Source organism: Eucalyptus grandis, chromosome 7 (assembly GCF_016545825.1).
Source record: "Eucalyptus grandis isolate ANBG69807.140 chromosome 7, ASM1654582v1, whole genome shotgun sequence".
Classification (NCBI taxonomy): Eukaryota; Viridiplantae; Streptophyta; class Magnoliopsida; order Myrtales; family Myrtaceae; genus Eucalyptus; species Eucalyptus grandis.
In genome coordinates, this window is record NC_052618.1 from 8,774,322 (window position 1) to 8,799,264 (window position 24,943).

Sequence of the window (24,943 nt, forward strand, 5' to 3'; positions counted from 1 at the left end):
TGACTAGGATTTCTTCAGCAGTAACATTGATTGCACGTCGCACCACAGGCTGGATTTCTCCGTCGGTGAAAGATTGCTCAAGCTTAAACACTAAACTGATAGTTTATGGAAGATGAGTTGCCTGATTGACTTTACATTGATCAATACAATATCTTTGCAGTTTGCACAATCACAATATCAACCGTTCATCCCCATTAAACCAATCCATATCCAATATGGGAAAGGATATAGGACTTCCAAAATCCACCTCAGCATCCATGTCGACCTCTCTCTTTCTCCTCTTCATTCTTGTCGTTCATGTCGACCTCTCTCCTTCTCCTCTTCGTTCTTGTCGTTGAGTCATCATCGCTGGACATGGACGGCGAGCTAGGCTTGGTGGACTGACGCTTGGATCTGACCCTGACAGGGTCATACTCGGCCAAGCCAATGAGATGAGGAAAGTTGAGCTTGGCCTTGGACCCCCTCATCTTAAAAGCGGCCCGGTCATAGGCCAATGCCGCATCCTCGGGCGTTTCATATGTCCCGAGCCAAATCCTTGCCCCATTCTTCTTGGGGTCCCTCATCTCCGCCGCGTATTTTCCCCATGGCCGCCTCCTTACCCCTCTATAGTGTTTCTTCTCAACCGGCAGTTGTACTTCGCACTCCACCATCTCCCGTTTCTCCTTTGTCGCCAGACCAATGCTGTTGAAATCACTGGTGGTTGCTTCAAAATCAAGTTCTCGATTCAAAGATGAAGGCATGGTCCACCCGGAACTGAGGGCATCGCACAGAGCACCGTACACCAACATGTCCTCTGAATCGTTGACTTTTAGGGGCAGTTCACTCCAACTCTCCTCCAGTAAAAGATTGCTGAAGCTTGAATTCCTTGAGCACATGCTGGCAGTAGTCAGTGCATGAATTGGTGCATAAATTGTTGCGTCGATACCACCATCATCATCTCCAAGGAGATGCTCACAACTGGATTTAAAAGTATCAAATCGATCTGTCTCAAAAGGACTGAAAATTTCTTGAAGCATTTTGGTTTCTGGCTAGAGTTTAAAGCTTTGGGAGCACTGAAATCGAAGGGATGAGATGGTTTCTGGAGTAAGAGTGGAGCTGAAAAGACCATGAAAGATGGAGCTATATATACAGGTTGAGCTTGACTGCTTTATTGGCAGAAGATCGAAGGGATGATTTTGGATGGAGCTTCTGAGAAAGTGCATTTGGTGAAGACTAATGAGATTATCAACACATGCTTCAAATGCTCAATTAGACTTTTTTTTTTTTTTATCGTGAAAGGAATAAATTGATATTTTTTTATTATCCGTTTGAATTAAAAAAAAAAAAAACCAAGCATGGGTCACTCTTCGCCTTTTTTTATTGGGGAAGGACAACGATGTTTGCATACATTTTGTATCTAAATTAAAGTTTTTAGATCTGATGGTTGTTCCCTATAAATCGAATCTCATATCCACGTGATAAAAAATAATTGCAGGATTGTATTGTTGCAGGTTCAAGTATAAGGATTTTTTTTTTCTTTTTCGCGTTAGTATATTTCGGTAATTGTAAGTGAGTGTTGAAGAGATTGAAGAGATATTTGTAATAAAAAAAAAATTATTTACAGGCAACTATATTATGAAAAGTTTATTGTAACCTATAGGTACTTATATGCAATTATAACTTTTTATTAGAATTTATAATGATGGCGTGATATTTTTTTACGAGAAACTTCGTTTTAATTTGTTTTGCATGTATAACCGGACGTTCAAAATAATTTTTGGTCCGTATCATCCATGGAATCGTTTGAAGATGCGTCAAGAAAAACAGATTCACCATCAACAAAAATTTTATCTACCCATAAATTAGAAAAAGAAAATGATTTACGCTTTTATAAAAACGAAATTCAATTTTCAAACTCTACCTTGACCTCTCTCCAGCCGCCAAGGGTCTCATTGCCAGAGCCTGTGACCTAAAGACCGTAGCGCCCAAATGGGAGGCCTCAACCTCGGCCTCTACGTCCACTCCCCGAACCTTGATAGGCGACCTAGCACCCTGGTGCTTGGATCCAAGACTCCAGGATCGAAACCGTGACCTCCAGAGTTTGAATCACGCAAATCTTTGATGCCCGGATACATGACCTCAACACATGGACTCCGGAACTGAGCATCAAACCTAGGACCACAAGCCATACACCTTGGCCCTGGGGGCCAACACTCGAGACCTAGGCTCAGTACTTGACCCCAGCGATGGAGCTCAAATACTTGAGTGTAAACCTATGAACCTCTGGTAGTTCTAGACTTTGACACCCGACTTGAGACAATGAGGATTATGAATCGAATTCTAGCCCCTTGAACGTGGATTTTGTACAGGGTCACTATCCTCCATCAAGTCTCTGAGGTTACAGTTTTGGCATCAAGGTCCTAGTTTCAACTCTAGGTGCCTAGGTGCCATGTTCAAGTCGTAATCTTAGGCCCTGGATCTAGTTGTTGGGTCGTTTCAAACCCTCGTAAATCCTTGGGTAAACTTCCAAGGTCGAGGATTAGGGCCTCTAGATCCAACCTTCGGTCCTAGGCCCAACCCAATATCCCAAATCTAGGCATTGTCCTAAATCCAAGCACTAGTCCTGAGTCTAAAGGCTCTTGTCATTGTGCATTTAAATATGGTGTATCGTTCAAAAAGCTTGTCTAAAGTTTTCTAGTATCTAAATGAAAAGAAGAAAAAGAGTTCTACCTTATTGGAAAAGTCCAACCGAGATTACTTCATTTTTCCTAAGAGTACTTAATGAAATAGTGTTGATAAGACCAAGATGTACATGTTGGCATCACACCAATTTTGGGCATTATGGGGACTAATCCAAGTATTGTTGACTATTTTCATGTACCAAAATCGATAGGCATGCAGGGAAAATTATCCAAAAAGTCATAAACTTATTGCATTTTTGTCAATTTAGTCTTAAATCTTTTAATTTTGTCAATTGAGTTCTAAACTTTTTTACTTTTTCACTAGTTGAATTCATCCAGCCAATTATGACTGGAAATTATTGATCGACGTGGCACTTTTATAATGATATTTTTATTTTTTTATTTTTTTATTTTTTTTATTTGTTTGGTTTTGGAGTTAGGGCTAGCGAAGGTGGCCAGCTTACCCTCATCGGCCATAGGTGAGGGTTGACAACCCTTGCCAACCACAAGCAGGGGCTAGTTGACCCTTATTGGCGTTGGCGAGTCGCGCCCCTCTCCTAGCCATGGGAGGGGCGCAACCTCTATCACCCAAGGCCAGTGAGGGTTGGCTGGCCATGCTCATTGGCTCTAAAAAATCAAAACAAAAGAAAAAAAAAAAAAAAAAAAAATTAAAAAGATTATTAAAAAAATGTCCATATTAGCACTGGCCATCTAGGTTAGTAATTTTTGGCAAAAATTGGTTGAATGGACTAAATTGGTAGAATGTGAAAAAGTTTAGGATTTAAATGGCAAAGTTGAAAGGTTTATAATTAAATTGACAAAAGTACAATAGGTTTAGGATTTTTGGGAAAATTCTCCCTAGACATGTTTCATCTCTCAAGTATGCTAACATAAGAGCTAATGATCTATCATTAGAATTATTGTTACCTAAATAGTAAGCCATTGATTGATCTATCATTAGTAATATTATTATGTAATTAGTGAGGTTTATACGATGTGAATGTCAGTTTTTCACTCTCTTCATGTGTACGAAACAAGGGTCTTTTTACGATGAAGTTAGTGACTGAATAGGCCTTTGGTTTTTTTTTTTGACAAACTCTATGGAAATGGAATAGAGGTACCAATTGATCTTTCTGTGAGATAAATTGCGGATTGACTTTTAAATGTCTTTGCAATTTGCACAATCAAGACAAAAAGTGTTCGTCCATGCTCAACAAGACAATATCCAATGCAGGAAAGGGCATTAGACTTCCAAATTCACCTCTCTCTTTCTCCTCTTCACCACCGCTGGATGTGGATGGCGAGTTAGGCTCAGTGGACCAAACATTCAGCTGACCTTGATAGGCTTGTACTTGGCTAAGCCAACGAGGCAAGGGCTGTTGAGCTTTGGCCTTGGACCCCCTCATCTTAAAAGTAGCCTGACTATAGGCCAATGTTGCATCCTTAGATGTCTCGTAAGTCCCAAGCCAAATCCTCACGCCGTTCTTCTTGCGGTCCCTTATCTCCATTGCGTAATTTCCCTGTGGTCGTCTCCTCACTCCCTTGTAACGGGTTCTCTCAACTAATGCTTGTACCTCATGCTCCGCCATCTCTGGTTTCTTCTTTGTTGCCGGGCCAATGCTGTTATAATCAATGATCATCACTTTGAAATCAAGTTCTTGGTTTGAAGCCTGACGAATGTTGTTATAGTCAACGGTCGTCACTTCCAAATCAAGTTCTTGATTTGAAGCCAACGGCATTGTCCACCCGGAATTAAGCACATCGCATAAAGCTCCGTACACCAACATGTCCTCTGAGTCGTCAACTTTTAGGGGCAGTTTGTTCCGACTCTCCATTAATAATAGATTGCCGAAGCTCAACTCCTTGTGTACGTGTCTGTAGGAGTTGCTGCAGAAGATGTTACGTTGACACTATCATCATCATCTTCAAGAAGATACTCACAAATGGATTTCAAAACATCGGATTGATTAGGCCCTCTTGAAGCATTCTCGTTTTGGCTAAAATTTGTAGCTTTGTGGTCACTGATTTTGGAAGATTGAAGGGATGTTTTGGTTTTGGAAAAGTGAAGAGTTGAAAAGACCAGCAAAGTGGGAGCTATAGGTAGGTTGAGCTTGACTGCTTGGCTAGTGGTGATTTCAACATAAATGATTTAATTCTTAGCTCCCATTTATGTTAGATCAAGTTTCTGGAAAAGGGCGTGTTTCAAATGTTCAATAAGACTTTTTAATCACGAAAGACATGAATTAATATTTTTTATTATCCATTTTAAATTAAAAACCAAAGCATGGGGTGCGCTCCTTTTTATTTTATTGGGGAAGGACAATAATGTGCGCATGCATGTGTATATAAAGTAACATTTTTAGATCTGATGTGTCGTGCCGTACAGGTCCAATCACATGCGCATGTGATAAAAAGAAAACTGTAGAGCTGTATTATTCTGTCTTCAAATGTATATATATATATATATATATATATATATATATATATATATATATATATATTTTTTTTTTTTTTTAGTGCTATTAAGTTTCAGTAAGGGTTAGTGGCTGTCCAAAGGTTATTGAAAAATATAAGGATAAGTGTACCAAAATTTTTAAAAATTATTAAAAATATGGTTGAGTTATTAAACGTTCGAAATGTGCAAATTCAATTTTAAAACTTACAATTTTTTTTTTTTTTTTTTGGCAATTCAGAACCACCGTACAACCGGCAATCGGCGACGTAAACCCGTAGAAGTATTAGCGCAGGGTTCTACCACCCATGACACCCCACTTAAGTTGCGCAACGTGACGAGTAGGGGAATCGAACCCTGGCCTTTCGTGTGGCTAGTGTGTACTCTAACTAACTCGCCCACTACAGGGTGTGTAAACTTACAGTTTTTTTTCTTTTTCAGTTTTAAAAACTTATAGTTGATACGAGTAAATCTCTATTTTTTTTGTAAAAAATCTCTCTTAACTCCATCCAATTTAATCAAGGGAAAATATTAATAGGGATTTTTATTACTTTTTCTCTCGAATGTTTGTTAATTTTAACTTGAATGAGGATTAATGTCTAAAATGACATCATTTTGGCTTAAACCATAGCCGGGTTTGGAACTTCTCCAATAAAAAGGGTAATTGTCGATTAATCTATAGCAACGAAGTTTTTGCTTCTCTTTTCCTGTGTACAAACCGTAATGGAATGGGATAAAAACACTAAATTGTAGTTTCCACGATCAAAACAAAAATTGTTCATCCACACTCAATAAGCCCACATCTAGAATGTGAAAGGGGATTGGACTTCGAAAATCCACCTTAGCATCTACATTAACCTCTCTCTTTCTCCTCTTCGTCCCTGTCAGAAAGCTTTCACCACTAGACGTGGACGGCGAGCTAGGCTCGGCAGACCGACGTTTCAGGCTGACCCTGATGGGCTCGTAGTCAGTGGAGCCGATGAGGTGTGGGAAGTTGAGCTTGGCCTTGCACCCCTCATCTTAAAAGCTGCCTGGTCATAGGCCAATGCCGCGTCCTCGGGCGTCTCATAAGTGCCAAGCCAAACCCTTGCTCCGTTTTTCTTGGGGTCCCTCATTTCTGCTGCGTATTTTCCCCACGGCCGCCTCCTCACTCCTCTATAATGCGTCTTCTTGACCGGCACTTGTACCTCACGCTCCACTGTCTCTTGTTTCTCCTTTGTCGCCAGACCAACGCTGTTATAATCAATGGTCGTCACTTCGAAATCCAGTTCTAGGCTTGAAGCCAGAGGCACTGTCCACCCTGAATTGAGCGCATCTTGTAAAGCGCTGTACACCACCATGTCCTCCGAGTCATCGACTTTTAGGGGCAGCTCGCTCCAACTCTCCATCAGTAAAAGATTGCTGAAGCTTGAACACCTCCTGCACATGTTTGCTGGAGTTTGTGTAGAAAATGCTGCGTTGACAGCATCATCATCATCATCTTCTTCAAGAAGATGCTGACAGATGGATTTCAAAGCATCGCATGGATCGGTCTCAAAGGGACCGAAGATTCCCTGAAGCATTTTCGCTTTGGGCTAGAATTTGCAGCTTTGAGATCACTGAATGTGGAAGATTGAAGGGATGATTTGGTTTCTGAAGGAGTGAAATTGAAAAGACCATGAGAGAGAGAGCGTTATATAGGTTGAGCTACATTTTGGATGGAGCTTCTGGGAAAGTGCCATGTAGTCATCGATGACATATGACTGATGACTGATGAGATTCTCAACACGTGTTTCAAATGCTCACTTAGACTTCTTTATTCAGGAGAGACACAACGTGATATACTTTATTCTTATCCTTTTCTGAATTGAAAAGCCAAAGCAAGGGGCACGTTCCTCCTTTTTTGAGGAGGCAAGGATAGTGGCTCTTTAGATCTGAAGGGTTGCTTCATGGATCCAATGACTGACGCTTGAGAAGAAAGAAAACTTTGGTGGCACGGAAACGTACAGGATGTGGTGGAAAAACGAAAGAAGAAAACGAGAAGCGCTGATCATGGAAAAATTACAGATGAAGTATAGGAGATGACTCGAGTGCTTTGAGCATTGTAGTAGTGACATGATATTGTAAGAAATGTCATTTTCCTCTGTTCATCGAAAAATGTTTCTCCATTTTTATTTTTATTTTATATCTTTTGAAAGTAAAAAGATGGATCGGAAATTTTTTTTTCCTTTCTGAATCTACAAAAAAATATAACAAGGCGTAAATTACCATAAAGGATTTATGTCTCTTAAGGATTGAAATTTTCAATATTTAAAATCCGGACTTGACCTCCCCACCAACGTGATTATCATCATTATCTGGAGCACGAATATAGGGCCCGAGAACCTAGCTTAGCACTTTGGGGTAAGACTCGACTTCAAACCTTATGCTTAGGATTCGGACCTCGCCTGGCCAAGCTCGATTGACTGTTGTACTGACAAAAGGAGGTCCCAAACACGTCAGTGGCAACAATCGGCGATGAAAGACTTTGAAAATCAAGTTGAGCATTTCACGATTATCAGCCATTTGATCCGCAATGGCTAAGATGGGATCACAGGTCGCGAATGGTGAACGAATTAGCAACCGTAACCTGTGAGACTTCGTCAACAGTGATTGGCGCCCAAACAAAGGCTTTGGACACGAATCCAAGCTCTTCGGATATTCATGACAAAGAAGACAGAGAAGAACAGGTGCTTCTCTGGAGTAGCAGTCCGATGATGGCTGAGTCACCTTGGGCACGAAGATGAATCAGAAACGAGAAAGAACTCTTTTGGATGTCAGTCCTCTGAAAGAATTTTTTGGTGATGTCACTCAAAAAATACTCTCTAGAATGTCTCAACGGGTCTCTCTCCATTGTGCGAGCAACGACCAATGATAAGGTTGTGGCTGTCGGAGGTGGTGGCCGGGGCTGATCGGCAAAGGAGAGGGAATTAGAAAGTGGATTTTTGCTCAATTCTTATGTTTTTTGTGCATAGAAAATAATATCCTCAAGCATGCGGATGTCGACTACGCGAGTTGGACCAAAATGAATTATCATTTTGTTATTTGTTATTCGTTATCTATCTTTATTTATTTATTGTTCATCATTCCTTTTTGAGTTCTTTTGAGCACTATTTACTTATACTTCTTTTTTAACTTTTTACAATAACTTTTTGCTTAATTTGTCGAGTAAGATTTAAGAGTCAACAAAGCCATAACTGCTCCTTTGCTCGTCATGTGCACGTAGCCTAAATTCAACCAAGTATGATTAGTTGAGTGACTTGTCATGCTGACACATCTATCACTTTTTAGATTTAAATTTAAATCTGAAAATAAATAAAGAAAATCATCTTTAAATGTACTTGATCAATAATATTGATAAATATCAGGATAAAATATTTTGAAATAAATTTCTATAATCCTTCCAAAACACTTATATCTTTGAATTAATCTCATTGATTTTAAATTTGTAAAAACCATATAAAAATAAGAAAAAAAAAAAAACAGAAAACACCTCAGACTATGCCCAATGTAGCACATCTACCCCAAATTTATTTTGTAACATCAAAAACTTCAAATTTGTGCCCTTAGTACATATTTGATTTTTTCAGCCAAAAAGACATCATGAAGCCATAGGAGTGCAATGTCAACGTGGATTTTAGTGGTGTTCATTGGTGAAATCTTGGCGAGGGGTAAATGTATCCCATAGGTATAAGTTTAGGATTTATTGTATCACACAAAAAAAAAAATTACGGTAAATATGTTATAATGAGTCTAATTTGGGGTTTTATTCTCTAAAAATAAAGTAACTTTAAATATATTGGTTTATCCGTGTAGTTTGTGATGAAGTCAATACAAGAAATATATATTAAAACATGAATGATACCCAGATTTTGAAATATAACTTCTGGTTACTAATGTGATTAATGCATTATTTTTCAATTCAATTCAAAATTAGATCAAGATAATTTCAAGGAGAACTTAATTTATTCCTTGAATAAGCTTCACTTAATATTCACTAAATTTTAGACACTACAATAAAAGAATGAAAACTTTAATTCGAAACACACATGCTTATCCTTCAGTTAGTTTTATTTCCTAATTTTGAATTAGCTTTTGTACTTTAAAGAAAATTTATTTAGCAAACAACCAAAGTGAAACTAAGGTTTCTAAAAAAACCACGTATTTTTGAATTGGGGATATTTTTAAGATAAAAATAATGTTAAGTTGATGAGTTTTGGTTCATTAGTTTATTTTTCGACGATTAGTCAATTACACAAATTGAACCGACACTTATTAAGTCAACTATGAAATGTATTTGATACTTACAAAAGTACAAGGTCTTGGATAAAAAAAAAAAAAAACCTGAATCAGCCTAAAAGTTTCGAGTTCAAAGATTAAAGACTCCTCCCTCATCTCAAGTGTTTCCTAGTCCTGTAACTTATACGCGAATTGCACAATGTTTAGCCTCAACACTATTACACAATAAATTATCATTGGCACCTAAATTTGTGTCGATCAGTTAAGCATTCATTAAAAAAAAAGTAAGAAGAAGAAGAAATAGAGTTGTTAAGTCAGTCCGATTAGTCTTCAGCCGGCGACGGTTAGCGCTGCCATATCCGAGATTCTCGCTTCTTTGACCCATTCAAACCCACGAAATCTCAACAGAGAAATCCATCTTATCCAAGTTCAACTGACCAGAGTCCTTGAAGCCCCCTCAAAAACGGAAGAGCTCATCTCTCTCTCTCTCTGTGGCTAACTCTCGCTTCCTCTCGCTCTCCCTGGCGTCTCCGAAGAAGATGAAGATGCGAGCAAAAGAGAAGGTGAGATCCAGACATTACCATAACGTTCCATCCAGAGCCCTCAAGCGAGATGACGCCTATTTTTCGTTCGATCCGAAGACAGCCCGATGTTGTTCTGTATATCATCGGTTGCTTCATGAGTCATCAAATACGATTTTCTGAGATTTTATCTGTTAACTGCAACTGACATATTCTTTTCTTTTTATTTCCGGATGGTTTGCCTGCTGTCGTGGTTCTGCGGTGGGCGTCCTGAGGAAACGATTCGATCATTACGGTCCGATTTCTGTGCTCCGATCTCGTTTCCGCGGGTATGTCTCTATATACATTAGCTGTACATTTCGAGTTCTATGAATGAGATATCATTGAGTTAATAGAAAATCGAGATGGGTGGATGATGCTGACCAACGAGGGCGGCGATTATTTGGCAACACATGGAGGTGGTTGATAATCATGTTCTAGAGATTGGCGGTGGCCAATGATAAATTGTGCGATTTCCAGTTCGATATAAATTGTTGTTGAAATTTTAATTGTCTGAGATTGAAAATGAGTCATCAAGGTTTCTTGGTAATGATACGAAAATGATGAATAATAATAATAACAATTGCATGATAAAACCATAAATAAATAAATAAATGAAAAAGGGAGAAGAAGAGGATGGGTCCTATATTGGAAAACAGAATTAGAGTGCGTTCTTGGAGCAGTCGTCCTTCAAGATAGGCTCAATTAAGGTTCAATAATGAATTTTGGGCTTGAACAGTGTCGGAAAGTTTGGGCTTAACTTCATTAAAATATATTTGGGTTGAATTTGAATTTTAGGGAAATGGGTTAATTAGATTGAGGGGGCTTGATATTGAGGAGAATTAGAGGATGGGTTTTATATTGGAAAACAGAATTAGAGTGCGTTCTTGGAGCAGTCGTCCTTCAAGATAGGCTCGATTAAGGTTCAATAATGAATTTTGGGCTTGAACGGTGTCGGAAAGTTTGGGCTTAACTTCATTAAAATATATTTGGGCTGAATTTGAATTTTAGGGAAATGGGTTAATTAGATTGAGGGGGCTTGATATGAGAACCCTAACTTGTATCCATGGCCCATATCTAGAAATAAATAATAAATAATAAAATAAAATAAGAAAATTAGAAGTTTCATTTAGTTAGTGTACACATGGTTCAGGGTTTTAGTAGACACATTTGATATAGTTTAGTTTTAGAAGGTCAATCCTTTAGAAAAGAAATTGAAATCAATTCGAACTAAGCTCATGATAACAAGACTGTTAAATTCTTTGCCCATTTCTTATCGGGCTTTTTTTTTATTGCACTTCATTCGTTGGCTATCCTTTCACTACTATCTTTGAGTGAATCGATTGTAATTCTTGTATATTAATTTTTAATTGTGATTTTCCTGTTTTAATTGAATGGTTAGATTACATTTTAGGACCATAATAAATATAAAAACATTACATAGGACACTTATTGGACATAAACTTTAAGAGTAATGATTGAACAAAAAAAAAAAAAAAAACTGCATGTGATACTTAGTTAACAAATAATCAAGTTTTGGAATGGCACTAGTTAGTAAAGAAGTGTAATCAAGTCTAAGACTCTAGATTTCTAGTTATGTAGAAAGTGATGTGTACTCCAATATCTAACTTGGTTTCTAGTTGATCTCAACTCCTAATATAAAATTTTAGTTGGGTAAATCAAAATTTAATATCTCAACATTGTGCGAGGTAAGAATTTGGGAGAACTTGCACTGAACAAGGATTGTTGGTCCTAACTTGACATTACCTCTAAATCTATCCCTTTCCTCGAAGAAGGTGTTGTGTCAAATACACTTGATTTTCCAGTATACCTTACCTAATATAAAAAAAAAACTTTGAAAAAAAGTCTAATATATATGTAGATAATTTACATATTGGATATGTAATTTTCTAGTTATGGACTCTTAAATTTTATTTATTTTATTTAGAACTTATATTTCACCATCTAAAATTTGCAGTTAATTACCCTACAACTTTATTTTTCTGAATAATGTCGTTGGGTTTATTTCTTTAAATGTTGCACTCACGCAAAAGTAATCATTTTCTACAAGAAGTAAGTATCTAGGCGCTAGTCATTAAAGAAGAAGAAGAATTCAAATTCTATTGTTACTCGGCGAAAGTAACAGTACTATTACACAAGTAAAATGTCCGACAAATGATGCCGACACATCCGACGCATGGATTCTTTGTTGCACATTGATTGTCATATTAACCTAGTTCATAGTGTTACTTGTTTTTGCCATCTTCCTCTACCTCCCTAATGGACCTAATTACCCCATATTGAAAGTCGTGGGGCTGACTATGTTCAATATCAGTCATTGCATCCATCGTGACTAATTGAAATGCCGCCTCTTGGTGGTGAAATCAGAGATTTACGAAAACCTGTATTTCCGTGAAGTTGAGTGTTTCATCTACTATCATCGGGATCCAGTGCAATCCTTGGCATTAGAGCCAATCGTGCTACGGTTGGCCAATAGGCCTTGATAAAGGCGAAGATGACAATAGAGAGGCCTAAGGAGGCAGTGGTGTCGGAGGTGGATTATGAGTGGAGGTCCATAGGGATAGTGGTTGTTAGGGTGGGTCTGAGGATGCGAGGCACATACGTGTTTGGGCTGTGAAAGTAGGGCTATGATGGCATTGAAGCTCATTGTGACAACATGAAGGTTGTTTTTGCAAAGTTACGGGGGAGTGAAGCTTTAGTTTCCAGCAATAATTTAGTTGTTGGCTATAATCTTCCGTCGTGCTCTTATAACAATTTTGATTGAATCCATCCAAAGACCCAGCTTAGGAGCTGCTATTGATAGTAACATTTACGAGCCCACCTTTGAACTCTTATTGGCCATAATGTTCTTTTTATTTTTCATATAATTTAGTGATCCGTGATTTTTGAATGATATAAGAAATTCGCAAGTACTAAATATATATATCAAAATGGGACCGGGTTGTAACTTGCAAGCTATCTCATCTGTTGAGATTCACAAGTACTAAATTTTACTTTAAAAACTTAATTAAGTTATATATCGGGCAAAATACTAGCGATTTAAATAATATTTCAAATCTTAATTCATTGATATACATCAGACAAATGTTCAATTTAGTAAGCGTGATGCACTTCACGCAACGTATACTCATCTTCCATAATTAACAATTTCATATAACATTGGACTTTGTCTTAGAATATTCACTGCATTTTATAAATGCCACACAATCGTTTAACAATAAAGTAGAAGTGAAAAAAAAAAATCATAAACACTAAATTATAGATGGAAAAGAAAAAGATCTCTATGGGCAAAAATAGTACACGGCGATCTCATAAACCTTGACATCAATAGCAACAACTAAGAGTAGGGGTCGTGGATGGATCAAATCAACATCGATATAAAAGCACGACGAAAAATTATTGGACGAAAGATTATCGCCAATGACTAAGCTTTTCTCCCCTTTAAATTTTGCAAAAGCTACCCTCAAGTTGTTATGGTGTGCTTTAATGAGGCAATAGTACTTCTTCCACCACGACCCAAGCACGTAAATGCTTTGCATCCTCATACCCAATTCGATAGCCACTATCCTCACAAACCTCCACTCTTAATCCATGTCCTAAAACACTGCCTCCTCAGGCCTCTCCATCATATTCGCCTTTATAATAATCCTACCAAGAGCCCATAGCACGGATGGCTCCGTTGATGCCAATGCCAAGTGTTGCTCTCGTAGGTCTCTAGTTTTTCCACCAAGAGGGCAGCTTTCCAATCGGCCTTGGTGGATGTATTGACTGTGAAATTGGACACAGTCAGTCCAACGACTTTCAATATGGGGTATTCAGACCTAATAAGTAGGCAAAGGAAGATGGCAAAAACTAGTAATATCATGAAACAGATCATCACAACAGTCAATGCAATATTAAGAATTCATGCATTGGATGTGTGTAGTATCTATCCATTGGACATTCTACATTGTGACTGCGAATTGCAAAGGGGGCATGTTAGAAATAGGTGTGATGCGGAAAAGTTGGCAAACCAAAAGAATAATCATAAAGACAACTCATATCATAAGTACAGTTCTAGTTTTTTCATATGTCACATTCAACCATGCGGGGTTAATACCAATATTGGTACTGTGTAAGTCACCGCCGCGAAAATTATGGCAACTTAGATTATTAATAGGCAAGTTTTGTGCACATCACGACACACCGCTAATGAGAAGCAGAATTATTGTAAATGACGATAGGAAACAAATAGTATGGCATGACACAAAAAATGTATGCTAATCATGATGTTTGTTAGCCATTATGGCAATATGCGTTGTGTAATGCTTTTCGGCCATGAGGTCCGCTTACCAAATTCTTCCCATATGACACACTGCTCCTTGAAAGGCTATGGTGGCAAGTAAAATTGCGACGACCATAAAAAACTACATACCTTTCTATAGACAATTGTTTTATTGCCTCTCATTTAGTTGTCTGACACAAAAACGGTATTCCCTCTAGAGGTGGCCATGTTCTCCACAAATAAAAGTTACTTTTTGTTGTGAAATGATAAAGAAAGGTTATTCCTCTTTAGAAGTTCACAAAAAGGTAATTTTTATCTATGGAGGATATGGCCACCTCCGAGGGGGAATATCGTCCGCGTGTAGCACAACCAAATAAGAGGCAAATAAAACATAAATTAGTAGAAAGGTATGTAGTCTATGATGGTCGTCGCAATCTTACTTGCCACCATGGCATTTCAAGCGGCGATGAGTCCTCTTGGAGGCGTATGGTAGGAGGATTCTGTAGCCGAAAAACATTACAACACGGACATCGCCATAATGGTTTACTAGTATTATGATGAGCATACATCTTTTGTGTCATACAGTACCATTTGTATCCTATCATCATTTACAACAATTCCGCTTCTCATTAGCAGCATGTCGTTAACGCGATATGTACAAAACTTGCATATTAATAATCTGGGTAGCTATAATTTTCGCTGCGGTGACTTACACGGTACCAATATTGGTATTAACCCGACATGGTATAATGAATGCGACATATGAAAAGGCTGGAATTGCAGTTGTCATACGAGTTGGCTTTGTGATTATTTTTTTTGGTGTGCCAACTTTTTTGCTTCATTCAAAAATTGTGTTGCTAAAACCAAGATTTACATGTTGGCATTACACCTACTTTAGGCATTACGAGGATAAATCGAGGTATTGCTGATTATTTTTATGTACTGAAATCTTTATTGACAAACATGTAGGGAAAATTGTTCAAAAAGTCATAAACCTATTACTATTTTGTTAATTTAGTTCAAAACCTTTCAATTTTGCCAGCCACAAGTGAGGGCTAGCTGAACTTTGCCAACCCTAGGCGAGTCGCGCCCTCTCTATATATGGCCAGGCAAAAGTCCAAAAACCCAAAGAAAAATATTAATATCACAAAAACCCAAAACTAATACATTTTTGACAAATTTACCCAAAATTAATTTTTTAACAACAAAAACCCTAAACTAATACGTCATTGATAAATTTAACCTAAATGACTATAAAAAAAAAACTATAAACTAATACAATTATAATAAATTTACTCCAAACTAATTTTTTGACTACCAAAACCAAAATTGGTATATTGGTGACAAACATATCATCCTTTAAATTAGATTAATATAAAAAAAAAATACAAAACTAACACAACTACAACAAAAGAAGAGTAAAATCTCAAATTGTTATACTAGTCAAATCTTACATGTCATCAAACTCAAAAAATACGCACTTTTCTCTGGTCCATATGTCAAAATGCCTTACCTACCAAAGCTAATCTATTTCGACGAAGCATTACCCCGACCCATTATGTACACTTTGTTCTTCTCACTTACTTGAAACCACAGAGCATCTATTTTTGTTCTACCCCTGGACCCAATATATCTGGAACCACCCCTAAGTGCAGATTAACATCTCAAATTATAGCACACACCGCATCGACGCTTGGCTAGCTGATTTAATAGCACAGAAGGTCAACGTACCTGATTTTGAGACAATTGCAGTACTATTATGGCAGATATGGAAAGCCCGGAATCACTTTGTCTTTCGCCATCAACAAACCCACCCCCAACTAGCTTGTTGAAACAGCTCTCGCTTCTGCTCAACTCCATCTCAGAACTCAGCAACAGCAATCAAGTAAGTAAACGTCCTTGGCCAAACCCTAATCGCACCTGGATCCCACCGCAGCAAGGTATCATTAAGGTAAATCTTGACGAAGCCTTTCCTATAGCCAATCAAATGGGCGTGATCACCAGTATTGCTCGAGATCATACATGCTGAATGATTGGAGGCTTCACCCGGAGTGTTCCAGCAACATTTGCACTCGAGACGGAGATTCAAGCACTGTTATGCACCCTCAAGGACCTCTCAAAACAACGAAAAACTTGCTCCCACCTGTTGTTGGAGACTGATACCCTCATTCTCGTTGAAGTCATCAACCAGGACCGTCTGCCGCCATGGGAATGCCACGTCCTTTGCGCCGAAACTGAAGCTATGCTGTCTTGTTTCCAAAACCTCAAGTTGCAGCACTGTCGAAGAGATGCAAATGCCCTAGCCAACTGGTACGCGAAGGCCCACAGACATGGATTCCTCTCACCAAATTGGGCTACTAATCCACCTCAAGTTATGCTAGACATGCTTTGTAATGAAGCCCTACTAATGGGTTCTTCTTATTTCCCAACTTGAATAGAAATATATCCTTTTTCCGACCAAAAAAGAAAACTTAAGGGTTTGGGTTTGACGAGGTTGAGTGTTAACGCCAGCAAAACTTTATCTCCCATCTATTTTGTATTTTTTTTCTATGGAATCTCTCCATTTATTCAATCTGTCTTGCCACACAAAAACATTCTCTCTCCCCTCATGCTCCTTTCCATTGTGTCAATTACGAGTGGCGAACCTCCACATCTATTCCCGATTTTCGTGCAACCTTTTTCAGCTAGTGTACTGGCTAGTGGTTTAGGCCCAAGTTCCTCGACGAGTAATTTCCGCGCTTCTTCCTTTATCTAAAGGTTGGGTTTTAATCTCTTCACAATCCGTTGGAGAGCATTCTTTAGAGAAACGAGTTGTTAGGACCACCTTGAGTCCAGCTCCGTCATGAATTCCCACATCATGGAGTCTAAAATGCTTCCACGCATCATCAAGAAACAACACAATTATCCTTTCTTTCTTTCTAAACTCTCCGGCAACATCGCTGCTTATTTCTTTGCGTTGTGATTTGGCGACACAATGTTAACACCTAAATTTTGGCAGCCCGTTTATTTATTTAGTGCATAGAAAATTAAGGGTTAATTTTATCCCTATAAAAAATTAATTGCATTGCATATAGATTCAGGTGCATTTACATTTTTTGCATTTTATTGGATTGGTGGTGAATGGATTCGGATTAGTGGTTCTAAGCTTTAATTTGGCAGGCCGGACTAAGCCCACAAAGCAAGTAAATTGGCCCGAGCCCATTTTCGTTTAATGACAAAAATTACTTAAATGGAGATTTGAAATGATATTACGGTGGATTTTTGGAATTTAAGAAAATTGAGTTACAATCTTATCTTTAGGCGATAAAATCAGGAGATGTGAAAAAAAAAAGTGATATTGTGTGCAAGAAAGAAATCTTCGCCGGATGTTGATTTGAAAAGGAAATTAAAACCCTAATCTTCGGCCTATAAAAAGGTTTTTCGCGTAGGGTTTCGAGGGAGGCTACACATATTGATACACGGCCACAAGAGAATTGAGAGAAAAATCCCTTGTGCGCTATCCGAAGCTACTGCTGTCCATTATCTGCTGCCCAATATGTGCCCAATATCCTTAACGTCAGCAGCTTTCAGTCGCAGCTTCCAATGAGCGGCTCGAGATGGTTATCGGCGTTTCAAGCCCTCTCGATTTCCTGATTCTTTCACAGATTTCCCGGCGGACCTAACCCAACGCAAGCTGCTGCCCTTCATCACCGCCTCTGCTCGTGGCTACCTCTAGTGCCCGTGGTGCCGATCTTTTCCATGATCTGACGAGGTGCTGCTGTCTTGTTCCAGTCCCGCGACTATGTTCCTGACGTAAGCCCGACGCCGAGTAGAGCTGCTCCCGGTCAGCAGTGCGGATGAGCGACACTGTCCTTTGACCCGGCATCGAGACGGGTTGCTATTTCATCGATATCTGTCCCGGCGTTCTTGCATGACCAAGCCGATTTTGCCACAGAGCTATCTTCCCCGACGTGGGGTATAATAAGTTATATTTTATTTTCTTTTCTTTGAACAATTCGCTCGAGTTTTGTTGCAGCTATTCTACTTGATATCCACGGACCATAAGGGTAGGCAAGTCAAAAATTTGACTGTGGAGCTATGAAAGTCAAAGTTGAATATTCAAAGAATATTGTCACCAGAGTGACCAGAATTCGATCAAAAAGCCGAGGGATTTCTATAGTTACTGTGTGCATTCAGCAAGCCCGACGTCCACCAAGTCAAGCCGAAACACCGGCGGTAAGGAGATTCGAGGGTTTGGGGTCTAATTATTTAATCCTATATATTGCGTTGCTCCTTGCCGCGCATTTGTTTTGATTTTGCTGTCAACCGAGCACCACACCGTGAATTACCAGCTCGAGCAGCCCAAGCTGAGATGCCTTGCCGGCTTGCTTTGAAGCATAGTTGGTCATCACAAGCGGGCCACCGTTTGAAGACCAAATTTGGATGCAAATATTTGGAATAGGTAAAAATTTTGGCTATTTTAATTTCTGAAAATTTTGTTTCCTTATTTGATATATTCATTGGTGCACATGATGGAAATTCCCGATATGCCATGATATTCGCAACTCGAGTTTCGCAACGTGCATATGATTGATGGTCCAATTTCATGCTCGAAATACGACCTGCAATCGCACGGAAAAGTCACCAATCCAATCTCACGCTCGAGATATGATTCGTGACTTTGTTTGAAATTGGCCAATCCGATCTCATGCGCGAGATATGATTCGTCAATTTATTTCCAAAATACACATGGATGATACCTTGCCTGATTTGTTGCCGTGCTGTTCTTGATGTCTTATTTTGATTGCCCCGTAAAAGAAAGGAAAAATCCAAAAAAATCTGAATTAGATTAGGTTCGTTTTAGAATATTCATCGCTTTAGGGTTATCTTGCATGTTTAGAATAGGAACTTTATTTAATTCGAATTTTTGAAAAATGAAAATTAAAAAAAAAAAAAATGCATTTGTTTAGGATGTTAGTTTTTTCTTTAATTTAAGTTGCATGTGGCACTTTTTTAATTTCGAAATTAATAAAAAAAACATTTAAAAAAAACATCATGCATATGTCATGTAGAATTAGGGCATCTTTTATACGTCATTGCATATTAGGAGAAAATTGCATATTTCATTTTAAGTTTAGATTGATTTTTTAGATAGATTGCATCTTAAGTTAGAGATTGCTAAGTTAAGATTATATCTTAGTTTAAATTAGGATTAGCCTAACCTAATCCTTAATACAAATTGAATAGAATCTTAAGCTAGCTAGATAATCCTTGCATTTTTCTAATTTCGAATTTCATGGAAAATACAAAAGAAATTGTCTTAGAGTAAATCAATTTCATTCTTTAGGATAGATTGCATGCTTATATTTTATTTATGTCATATAATTTAAGTCATATTGTCATGTCATATGATTTCATGTTAGATTAGTAGCATGCATTGCATAAAGCATGATTCCCATCAAATAAAGTGAAAAGAAGAAGAAGAAATTGTGTGTTAATTAGAAATCATATCTAAGGCCGTTGATGTGAATTATGATCTAACAACGCAGATGCTTTCGTTGCTATGGGGTAAGTCCTGCAATTTGTTTATTGCTTTTCTTGTGTGTTAAATTGGTGGTTTGTGCACCCGCATGATTATATCACATGTTAGGAAAATAGATTTAAAATCAATTCAAGCTGCTTGCCAAACAAGGTACCGAAAGGGCGTTAGAGAAATCTAGCGTAACCAAGTCCTCGAACTCATAAATCTCTGGTTCGTAGGAGTAAAGTAAATCTCTCGTTACTTTACTTGGGTTTCTAAGCGATCCACCAAAAATAGATTAGTGGCGACTCCTAATTGAAAATCAATTACATGTTAAGAACTTGAACCTAAGTCGCGAATTGGTATGGGTTTGGAAGAGCCCGAGTTAAGTTTAGGCATAACAATCCATTAGCCAAACCCTAGGTGGTTCACACCCAAAAATTTGGGTCGCGACACACAACAATCGCAACTCTGTAATTAAATCAGAAGCTATAGAAATTGACATAAAAAGAAAATGAGGAATAATGAAAAGGACACAAGAAATTTACATGTGCCTTAATCCGAACATCAAAACCTACAATCACGGGAAAATCAACAAAAAAGGTTTCATCCACGAAAAACCAACAAAAATCTATTGATAAATTGGAGAATCTCAAAGTTACGGTCACTCATGATCAAGTATTTCATAGCCCTATAACTTACACCTAAACCCACAGCGTTTATCCTCAACATTAGTGCTCAACAAATTACTATTAACATCTTTTTGACCCAAAAAAATTACTATTAACATCTGAATTTTTGTAGATTAATAGAGCATATACATTAAAAAGAAGGGGGCGGGGGCGTTAGTTCGGTCCAATTATTCTTCAGCCCGTGACGGTTGGCGCAGCCATATCCGAGATTCTCTCTTCTTTGACCCATTCAAACCCACGAAATCTCAACAGAGAAACCTATCTTATCCAAGTTCAAATGACCATAGTACTTGAAGCCTCCCCAAAAACGGAAGAGCTCATCTCTCTCTCTCTCTCTCTCTCTCTCTCTGTGGCGTCCGAAGAAGATGGAGATGCGAGCAAAAGAACAGGTGCGACCCAAACACTTGTTATCTCGGTTCATCTTTGATCTAAATAAAATAAAATAAATAACGTCATCTTAATGTTCGCAGGAAATCTGACTGATATTGAAGCTTTTGTTCATGGTTTTGCCTGAATTCCCCATCGATGAGATGGTGTCAGATCCAAACATTACTATAACGTTGTAAACAGAACCCTCGCTCGATATCGCTAACGTCTGACGAGATGTCGCAGAGAAATATAGGTGAGATGACGCCTATTTTTGGTTCGATCCGAAGACAGCCCGGTGTCCTTTGTATGTCATTGGTTGCTTCCTTCATGAGTCATCAAATATCATTTTCCGAGATTTTATCTGTTACTGCAAGTGACATATTCTTTCTTGGGGTTGGCTAGCATGACCGTCCAATGCAGAATAACAGTGGAACGGTCAAAGGGTAGCCACTAATCCTTTTGAAGGAAACCGATAACCAGTTTTAATTTGTGACCCCATGTTTCCTTCTCTCTTTTTTTCTTTCTTTTTTTCTTTTTTTTGACTTCCATGGTTCCTTAAATACCAAAGTACAAATCAATAAATACTAGCAACAAGCTCAAATTTAGAGATAACATCAAAAGAAGGCCCACGAAATCAATTTTCTTAAATACGAGGAAAGAAAAAAAAACGAAATATAAATAATTACAAATAAAAAAATATTATAGTTTACTAAAATAATTGTTAATGTCATTACGGAAATCTATTGAATTTAAAAGATTAAAAAGCAATTGAAACATTAGCTTTGCAACTAATAACAAAATCATTGTAGAATGAAATAGCTCATCATTCCTTTCGCTCAAACCAAATTGCTCTTAAAGGACTCTCCCATAACCTAAAATTTAGACAATTGATATCAATTATGCATAAAACAAATGAAGCAAAGAAAAAAATCAAAATAAGAAGAATGAGCTAGTAGAGAATTCGAAAAAAAAAAAATAGTAGAGTAAAAATGCATTCGCCATATGAAAAAGCCAAGATAAGAATAATAGGAGTGCTAAAACTTTTTAGTTCTCTTGAATGCTACAAATTTGAAAACTTGATATCAATTCCAATTTATCTTGTTAGAAAATCTGACGTGGACACCAATTGTTCCACATGATTTTGCCTACACTGACATGGCCAATTTTTAATTATTATTATTTTTTTGAATTTTTTATTTTTATGCTATTTTTTAGGGCTAGCAAGGGTCATTGATGACCCTCATTAGTCACAACGGACCTAGGCAAGGCCGCAAGGGCCTTCAAAGCCATATGGGTGAGGGTTGCCTTGCCCTCGCCACGAAGGCCTTGGGTGAGGACATCACAGCCTCTCCGACCACTGACGATGCCACCCAAAGCTGGCAAAGGCATCACGACCTCACAGGCTATATAGGCTAGGCCGCAAGGGCCTTCGTAGCCGAGGATGAGGGTTTTGCAGCCTGCCATAAAGAATAAAAGAAAAATAGAAGTAAAATAAAAATTCAAAAATCTAAAATTAAAAATTTCATATATGATGATTTGTCGAAATTGGCACTTAAATAATCAATTTTACCTCAATGTGGCACTCAAGTGAGAGAAAAAAATTAGTACTCAAGTGAGCATCGTACGAAAATTTAGCATTCATACTGTTCTTACCCTTAAAAGTCATAAGAAGAAAACGATTTTTATTTCTTATTTAAAGAAACAAATTAAAGTGATAATCTTCAAGAAAAATGATTCAGTGTAGCCTTTTAATTTTGTCTCTAAAATTTGAGGTTGCAATAGGGAACATAGAAGTCAAGAAAATGAAAAAGAAGGAAATATGAAATCAACGATTAAACCGGTTAAGGAAGTCTCATGGTTTCCTCCAAAAGATATGTGGCTGGCCTTTGACCGTTCCACCGTCATTCTGCCGTGGGCGGTCACCCAAGCATTTTCCTTTATTTTATTTCCGAATTTTGTTTGTCGGCAGCGGTGGTTTCGCGGTGGGCGCCGGTGAGGAAAAGATTCGACAATTACGGCCTATTGCTGAGCTCCGATCTTATTTGCACTGGTGTGTCTCTATATACACAAGCTGTACATTTCGAATTCAATGAATGAGATATCGTTGAGTTACTAGGAAATCGAGATGGGCGGATGATGATGGTGACCAATGAGTCCGGTGATGATCTGGCAACACATGGGGGTGGTTGATAGTCATATTCTAGAGATTGGTCATGGCCAATGATGAATTGTGTGATTTTCAATCTGATATAAATTATTGTTGAAACTTTGATTGTCTAAGATTGAAGAATGAGTTTTGAAAGTTTATAGGTAATGATACAAAGTTGATGAGAAGAGACAATAAATAATAATAATAGTAGTAATGGTAAAATGATAAAACAATAAATAATTTAAAAAAAAAAAAAGAGGGGGGAGAATAAGAGGATGGGTCTTATATTGGAAACTAGAATTTGAGCGGGTTCGTGGAGCAGTCGTCCTTCAAGATTGGTTTAATGAAGGTTCAACACTGAATTTTGGGCTTGAACAGGGTTGGAAAGTTTGGGCTTAATGTCATTCAAATATATTTGGGCTGAATTTGAATTTTAGTGAATTGGGTTAAATAGATTGGGGGACTTGATACAAGAGCCCAAATTTGTACGCGTGGCCATATCTAGAAATAAATAACAAGTAATAAAATAAATAAAATTAGAAAACTGTTAGAAAAATAGGCATTGATTAGGTAGTTAGATTTTAGTATTAAAATTAGCTTAGTTTCATTTAGTTAGTGTACACGTGATATAGGGTTTTAGTGGACACATTTAATTTTGTTTTGTTTTAGAAGGTCGATTTTTTAGAAAAGAAATCGAACTCAATTTGAATTAAGCTCATGAGGGTTACTATCCTATTCTTTGCCCGATTCTTATTGGGTTTTTTAATTGTACTCCATTCGTTAATTATCCTTTCACTACTATCTTTGAGTGAATCGATTGTGATTCTTTTATATTTTTTTAATTGTGATTTTCATATTTTAATTGAATGGTTCTATTACATTTTAGGACCACAATAAATACAAAAACGTTGCATGGACACTTAGGGCGCATGACAACCATTCTGTTCCAGAAATAGTTTCAACAGAAATGATTTTTCTATTTCTATTTCTGTAAGAGTTTCTAAGAAAAAATAACCATTTGATATCGACACAAAATTTCTATTCTAAAAATAAAATTCGTTTGATAACGACACAAAATTTCTTCCTTTTGGACGACGCGGCGACGACGACGACCTTTAATATAAAAAATAAAAATAAAAATGATTTAGTAACAAAAAAATAATGAATAAAATAAAATAAAATAAAATAAATCATAAAAAAATATATCATTTTATTTTAAAATTAAAATATAAAAATAAATTTATTTTATTTATTCTATTTTATTTTATTTTACGAATAAATTTATTTTAAAATGAATAAAAATAAAAAAAAAATAATTTTATTTGGCAAAACACTCAAGGCAAATAAAAATAATTTATTTTTATTTATCATAAATAAATTATTTTAAATAAATATAATAAATTTATTTAATTTATTCTATTTTATTTTATTTTACGAATAAATTTATTTTAAAATGAATAAAAATAAAAATAAAAATTTATTTGGCAAAACACTCGAGGCAAATAAAAATTTATTATTTTTATCATAAATAAATTATTTTAAATAAATTAAATAAATTTATTTTATTTATTCTATTTTATTTTATTTTACAAATAAATTTATTTTAAAATGAATAAAATTAAAAAATAAAAATAATTTTATTTGGCAAAACACTCAAGGCAAATAAAAATAATTTTACTTTTAATAAAAATATTTATTTATTTATCATAAATAAATTTAATAAATTTATTTTTAGTAAACTAAAAATAAATGATAAATAAAAATAATTTATTTATTTTAATAAATTTATTTTTATTTTTAAATGAATATTTTTATTTTTATTTTGGGCAGAGAAGAGGCGTAGGGAGAAAAGAGTGAAATTAGGGTTGGGAGAAATCAGAAATTGATTTACGAGAAATCAAGTAGAAAATTTCTACTTCGATTTCTCCTCCATTTCTATTTCGGAATAGAAATCTATTCCAGAAATAGAAAATTTGATAAGCGTTATCAAACAAGTTTCTATTCCAAATTGGTTCGGAA

General features: G+C 36.8%; 3 protein-coding genes across 3 annotated transcripts; all 3 read right to left on the reverse strand.

Moving 5' to 3' along the window:
- Positions 1–248: 248 nt before the first annotated feature.
- On the reverse strand, positions 249–2,168 carry LOC104454900 (ethylene-responsive transcription factor 13). Its single transcript, XM_039317383.1, has 2 exons — positions 2,011–2,168; positions 249–957 (listed from the first exon to the last, which is right to left on the reverse strand). The coding sequence occupies exons 1-2, from the start codon at positions 2,166–2,168 to the stop codon at positions 249–251; spliced, it is 867 nt and encodes a 288-aa protein (XP_039173317.1).
- Positions 2,169–3,844: 1,676 nt separating this feature from the next.
- On the reverse strand, positions 3,845–4,495 carry LOC104454901 (ethylene-responsive transcription factor 2-like). Its single transcript, XM_010069774.2, has one exon. It carries the CDS (start codon positions 4,493–4,495, stop codon positions 3,845–3,847), a length of 651 nt encoding a protein of 216 aa, XP_010068076.2.
- Positions 4,496–5,874: 1,379 nt separating this feature from the next.
- Positions 5,875–6,597, reverse strand: LOC104454902 (ethylene-responsive transcription factor 13). Its single transcript, XM_018877502.2, is given in 2 exon segments — positions 5,875–6,122; positions 6,125–6,597. Coding segments are annotated over 2 exon segments (663 nt in total). The 5' UTR covers positions 6,540–6,597.
- Positions 6,598–24,943: the final 18,346 nt, after the last annotated feature.